Raw genomic sequence first — 6,988 nt, 5'->3', positions numbered from 1 at the left:
CACCGACTATCCTCGTGCACAATTTTTCTGGAAGAGCTGAAATCAAAGAAAGCAGCCTTTCCATATGTCCGATCTCATAAACTTCCTTGTTCATTTCAACTTCTCTTCCTCTGGTTTGTACCCCTCAGAAGAAACCCCCGTAAGTTTATCAGCCACATGACACAAGCCTTTGGATCGGTGCCACGCCATCTTTCCCGGCAGCATATAAATCTCTCTCCAAAGACCCGTTCAACCCCTCTGACGCCTGTACGAGTTTATCTCCCCATGAACTCACAGCTCTGGCTGACATCAATCACACTTTGGTGACGCTCGTGGCTGCGAAGCGACTTGACGGGGCAGGAGCTACAGACTGGATGCGGCAGCATCTATAAAAAGTTCCTGTATTTTTAACCTCCTTCCTTGAAAAGGTTTGCACATCTCTGTACACCTGCATGAAGTGCGGGTGAGCAAACACCAACAAACCAACAGACAGAAAGAGTCCTACAAGGCCGTACTCCAGACCAGCTTTCCTCAACCCAGTGCTCCCCAGATGTGAACTACAACTCCCAGTCAGCAGTGGGGCTGACCGGAGAATGCTGGGAGTCTGGCACATCCTGTGCTTGGTCCAGACAAAAGTCCAGGGGCAGGTGACACACTTCTAGCATTAACACCCAAGCAGCACTGATCTTCTGATCTATGCCCGTAGGGCTTTTTAAACAGCTTTGCTGGCTGGGGGAAGAGAGGCAGCGGTAAGACTTTTTCCTGTCTAGACATACTTAAGACTGGACTTTCACTTGATTTGTCAAGATGCTGCTCCTAGCCATCTTTCTTTTTCTTTTTTGGTATTGCTGGTTTTGCCATTTTATTTGTAAACTGCACTGACAGCTGAAGTTAAAGAATGGTATGGGAACCCCATGATAAACGTGAAAGGAAATGCTCTCCCCTGCCACATTCTGGAAATTCGTCTTGATGTATGTCAGGCGCTCCTGTGACACAAGAGAAGCACACCAAGTTCAAACGAAATACGGGAGGGGAAAAGCCCCCCTTTACTGAGTGTGGATGGTACACCCTGCATGGAACAATCCATGTGGCTTAAGGACTGAAATTTCATACAAACCTAACCCCGCCATGCAGAGACACTCTCACTAACCCTGGAATCCTGTGTCCAGTTCTGGGCACCAAGATTTAAGAAAGAGGCAGAAAAATTAGAAAGGGTCCAGCGGAGGGTGACAAAAATGATTCAGGAGTTGGAAATACTGCCCTGTGAAGAGAGACTGGGGAACTGGCCATGTTCAGCCTCGAGAAGGGAAGGCTGAGGGGGGACATGGTATCCCTCTAGAAGTACCTCAAAGGCTGTCATAAAGAGGAAGGGCAAGATCCCTTCTTGCTGGTGCCAGAGTGTGGGACACAGAATAATCAGTTCAAGTTGTGGCAACCCAGATCCAGGCTGGACATCAGGAAAGGCTTCCTCACTGTCAAAGAAATATAGCAGTGGGACCAGCTGCCTGGAGAGGTGGGGGGCTCTCCCACACTGGAGGCATTCGAAAAGAAACTGGGCAGCCCTCTGACTGGGATGGTGTAACATGGTGTCCTGCAACAGCAGGGGTTGGACTTGATGGCCTTCGGGGACCCTTCCAACCCTATCATTCTATGATTCTATGATTTAGACACACACACCTAATCAGAAAACCACCAAGGCGGGGTTTGGCTCCTGGACAGCCAGCTCAAGGCAAGCTGACTGAGGTACTCCTCTGATTGAGAGAGAGGGAGAAAGAGACAATCGGGTCGGAAGGGTCCTTCAGCTCTTACCTGCTGTTGGCTTTGCTCCTCAAGGTTGAGCTTGACCTCCAGGGACTGCCGAGCTTCCAGGAAGGCCTTGCGGTGCTTGCGATCAGCCATGTAGTAAGACATGATGCCCACACAGATGGTGCACAGGTAGATGGCGACATTGGACAGGATCTTGAACAAAAGAGGAAGGGGGAAAGGACAACAATCATTCTTCAGAAGGTGGAGGAGTGAGAGATGAAAGACTCCAGGGCCACTTTCCCAGCTGTGCGAGGGGTCACTGTTGATCCCTGCACTTGGTGCACCTTATCATTTTTGCCGTACAGTTTCTGTAACCCTTGACCGTTGGCTGTGTGGCTGAGGCAGCTGGGAGCTGAAGTCTAGAGGACTTCAGAGAATAGAGTGTATTTATTTATTTAAATGTGTTTGCCGCTACATTAGCCCCTATCTGGGCTCCCAGTGTGACTCCCAACAATTAGAACAACACAACATGCTAAAATCAGGCATAAAATTAACATACTTAAACGCATTAACAACATAATCAAAATATTAAAATGCAGTATATCAGAATTAAAATATTACATACATGCGTTAAAATAAGCAAATGTACATTGAAATCAACAAAAATATAGGGCTTCATTAAACGTGGAAATGGCAGAGATCCGGTACAGAAGCGGCAGGACCCACATTTTGAGATGGGCAAATTTTGCTCAATTAAGAACCTACAATGCTGTTTTATATTATTATTCTTATTTATTTATGTAAGCCGTCCTGAGGCATTTGCGCAAGGACGGCATATAAATCTTCATAATAAATAAATAAATACAATCCTCTTGAAGCAGCATCACACTGGGTGTCCATCCAGTCCAGTGCCCTTCACTGGCAGTGGCCTTCCTGAAGCTGCTGAACTACTGCAATTCCCATCAGCCCTGGCCATCAGCCCATTTCTATCTGGAGGTCCACCCTACCCTTGAGTCTTTCCCAAGCATTCCCCAGAGTCTTCCCCTTGGAGGTGTCCAGACTTCCAGATTCTGACCTTACTGAATCAGAATTAGGGCGTTCCGAATGTGAGGTCTGTGTTCCACCTCTGAGTTAAGGGTTGTCCCTTTGTACTGGGCCTGAAGACTGGTCCACCCAGTACGGCATTACACCCGATCATTGCGCACTGGTTCAGAGGTCCTTCCTGAAGAGCCATCCGTGAAGGAGGGGAAGGGAATGGCAAACAGAAGAAGGGCCTTCTTTGTGTTGTGCCTTCTCTCTGGAATCGGCACTTCAGAGCAGTTCACCCGGTACCCTCACTGCAATCATTTCGGCACCAGGCAAAAACAGATTTATGCCGTGCTTTTTTTGTAAAAAAAAAAAGGTGCCGGAACTCATGTCTTGGAGTCACACTTTTACACTAAAAGAGATTTTCAATTCACCAACTTTGTTTGAAATAAAGAACTTATTTACCGTTTGCACGTAGGCAGTCACTCAACACACACATAAACGTAATGGTCATCCCCGGCAGTGAGCACTCAGCGCGCGACCACACAACCGATCCCAAGCCCAGCAGCGCCCTCACAATCAGCACGGACACACAAGCAGCCCGCAGGCGATTCAAAATCACTCCATTGGAAAAATCCGTCAAAATATGGTGCCAGAACATCGTTCCAGTGCGTTCTATGACAAAAAAAGCCCTGGATTTATGTAATAATAAACTGAATTGTATTGAAGTACCGTATTTTTTGCTCTATAAGACGCACCTTTCCCCCCCTCAAAAGTAAGGGGAAATGTCTGTGCGTCTTATAGAGCGAATGTGTGTCTGTCAGATGTGCAGCCCATGGGGAAGTGATGGGGAATGTGCCTGTGATTATGTACCCATTTGATTCAGAATATTTTTTTTCTTGTTTTCCTCCTCTAAAAACTAGGTGTGTCTTATGGTCAGGTGCGTCTTATAGAGCGAAAAATACGGGAATTTTGACTCATAGAACCAATGGATTTTATTTTTTTAAAAAAAGTGATGACTTTATTCACTACCCTGGCTTCGGATAAATCTTGATAAGGCACTATGTAGTGGTCGTAGTTGTACTATTTTAATAGATTTTTATATTCTAAATACTATTTATTTATTTAGGAAATTTATAGGCTGTCCATTACTGCCGTCTCTGGAAGGCTTACAATAATATGTGACTCAGAATCGATAAAACACTCTGTGTATGTTCCAAAAGCTTGTAGTTGGCAGTGAGAACCACTACCCGGGAGCATGCCGTCGTAAGTCACTGCGGGGGTCCTGGGTGATCTTTCAATAAACTGCTGAGGTTCAAGGCGAAAGGGGTCCTTCCTGACTGAACCCGGACATCCCGCCTCATGGCTGCCATCGAGGCTTCCCCACACCCTTCGGTAGGGAATGGCTGCAGCTCTGCAGAATGGCCCGTTTTGCAGACAGAAGATCCAGGGTTTAATCCTAGCATCTCCAGATAGGTCTGGAAAGACTCCTTTTGTCCTGCCTGAAACTCCGGAGATTTGCTGCTGCCAGCCAGTGTTGGGAATACTGGACTAGATGGCCAACAACATACACAGCACTTTCCTGTGTGCCCACATTCCAGCATGGAAGTGCCTTGTGAACGATCATTCATGTGGGATATTGAAGAGAAATAAATGACTTTCCTGGGGAAAACAACTTCCAGGAAAATGGAGACCAGCGCTGCCAGGTTTGACGCAACACCTTCCCTTGTATATTCTGGTACCCATCATAGCCTGATCAGAAGAAAGGCGTAGCACTTGCCACGGGTTGCAAATCGGGTGTAGAAACACAGACCAAGAGGAAAGAAAACCTGGCGACTCTCTGAGGACCACCGCCCTCTGAAGAAGTGAGGGTGCCTCAGCTATTTCCGAAATGTCATGGGACGCGAAGCATTTTCTCTCTTGGTCCTCTCGGCTGCTCTTCCTCTCGTCTCTTCATTAAACTTGCCGAGGTGTTTTGGAAAAAAAATAATGTCAACTCTCTAAGCATTTCAGTGTCAAGGGGCGGGAGGCCATCTGGGGAAAGCGACTTCGTAGACTGAGCTCACATCCAGCGGCCAAGCAACAAACAGTTCCCTAACTTCAGTCAAGGGACCAGAGCAGCTTCCCCCAACCCGATGCCCTCCAGACACGTCGGACTACAATTCCTGTCACTCTCGGCCAGCACGGCTGGTGGCCAACATACCTGGAGAGCTGCAGGCAAGCTCATTCGACTAACAATAGCTTGAACATGGGAACCCTTTCAATAGCACTCTGCTTCCGATGACGGCAACCAGTGAACAAGCATCTTCAAGGACCACCTTTGACATCTGCTCCCATACCTGCTTCTTTGGACCTCTTTCCTACCCTGTCTTGCATCAGACTGGCCCTGCCACTCGTCTGGCAAATCGCTAGCAACATGCCACCCTTTTCTTGAGAGGTTCCCCCGTTGTGCAGAACTCTTCTAGCCCCTATTTTTTAAAGTTCCTCCTGATCCTGGACTGTTGCCTTCCGGGACAACTTGGGCTCCTCACCCCCTTTCGCTCCCTTTTATCAGGTCATTCTTCCTGACCTCTCTCACCTTGCTTGGAATGCCCCAAACAGTCTCCCCATCTTCATCTATCAGGCTGCCAACCCCAAGTAAGCGTTTCAAAGGAGGGCTTTTCCCCTGGATCACAGCAAGAGGGAGGGATCAAAGAATCACAGAATAGTAGAGCTGAACGCCAACTGCCATCAGCCCCAGACAGCTGGGCTGATGGCCAGGAGGGCCAGAAGCAGGCATCACTGCAGCAACTCTAAAACCATCATCCTCGTGAGCTGTGGGTCAGCAAAGCCCACAGGCTAATGCAGGCTTGGGTGGAATGCATTCACATCGATGCGCTGCATGGCTCTCTCACTCCACTGGACCCCAAACACAGAGCCAGCCCACCTCCTCCGGCAGCCGCAGGATGAACAGAAAGGTTTTGCGATTATCAACAGCATTCTGGCCTGCAGAGTGGCAGAGTGGGGGGGGGGGGAGCACATTTTGGCCAGCTGTCCAAAAACTACCACTCCTTTCACCCTTAGCCAGTAGCGTCTTCCTTCTATTTGGCGGTACACACGGAAACTGTGCATGTCAAGGGTGCCTTTGGCGCATGACTCGCGGAACGCATTACAGAAAAAGCAGATTTCATGTTTCTGCAACGGCACAGGAACATGCCTCATAGCAAGCCAGAACCATCAATCTATCCAGCCCAGTTTGCTGGGCACTGATCAGCAGCGGTACGCCAGGGTTTCAGACACAATCTTTCCAGCCCATCTGGAGACGCTGAGAATGTAGGACCAGCTGCAGGGAGAGCGACGCTTTGCCTCCGAGCCACAACCCTCCTGTGTCTGCAGAGGACTGGCTTACAGCAAATACAGGGTTAAAACGATCCTGCACGTCACACCCCAAGCTTTACCCTTCGCAAAGGCACGCGCATTCAATAACAAGAGCCACTGAATGTCACGCTTTCATCCTGCACGAACCTGTGCAAAACACTTGGGAGGAAAATTATACTCGCTGTAATTATCATTAAGTGTAATTAGCAGTTTCAGAGGGAGGCTGGGTGGGCTAGCGGCACCAGTCTTGTGCTACCCTTTGCCAGGGGATGCAGAACAACCCCTACAGGCAACATCAAACAAAAATTAGACAAAGGCATGGGATGGAAGCGTGGTTTAGCCACACTGTTGACCAAGGGTGCAGAGATTCTGCCGAGGGTGTAGAATTCCATTTTGGGGAAATGCCCAGGCCTGGAATTCTGGCGATAGGCTGGACCGATGGCATAAGGGGTCAAAATGTCAGAAATCCCAGCGGGTTTTAGCTGCACACTCTTCTTGCCTGCAGCTAAGCCCCAGAAGGGTTTTTCAACCTTTTTGAGTGGGGAAATCACTCCACAAACTGTGTCTGGGGAAAGGGAAGGGGCGTAGCCTTCTCGGGGACCCCAGAGAGCAGGTTTTGGCCCCGGGTTTGGGGTGCTGCACCCCTCCTTCAGATACAGCATAGCACACACAAGCGGCAGGTGAAGGCTCCTTCCTCCATCTCACGACCTTCTCCAAGACACAAAACTGGCTACATTTGAAATCAGAATATTAAGCTAGCTGGACAGATCCAGAAATACCATTTTTTAATGTATTTATATCCTGCCTTTCCCAGAAGATGCTAAAGATGGTTGACATGGCTGTCCCCTGTCCACACCCCCTGTCCACACCTCCTTTTTAT

General features: G+C 48.6%; 1 protein-coding gene across 1 annotated transcript in view; it reads right to left on the bottom strand.

The window, feature by feature from the left end:
* Positions 1-1,590: 1,590 nt before the first annotated feature.
* LOC123033596 (adenylate cyclase type 3-like) overlaps positions 1,591-6,988 on the bottom strand; it is a 29,904-nt gene continuing 24,506 nt past the window's right edge. The window contains exon 3 of the mRNA XM_044450286.1: positions 1,591-1,938. Coding sequence (XP_044306221.1) covers positions 1,657-1,938 — 282 coding nt within the window. The 3' untranslated portion in view covers positions 1,591-1,656. The remainder of the gene's footprint in view (positions 1,939-6,988) is intronic.

This window comes from Varanus komodoensis, unplaced genomic scaffold (genome assembly GCF_004798865.1).
Source record: "Varanus komodoensis strain SLA01 unplaced genomic scaffold, ASM479886v1 scaffold64, whole genome shotgun sequence".
NCBI classification, from domain to species: Eukaryota; Metazoa; Chordata; class Lepidosauria; order Squamata; family Varanidae; genus Varanus; species Varanus komodoensis.
The sequence above is the reverse complement of the archived record's forward strand: the minus strand, read 5'-3'. Positions and strand labels throughout refer to the sequence as shown.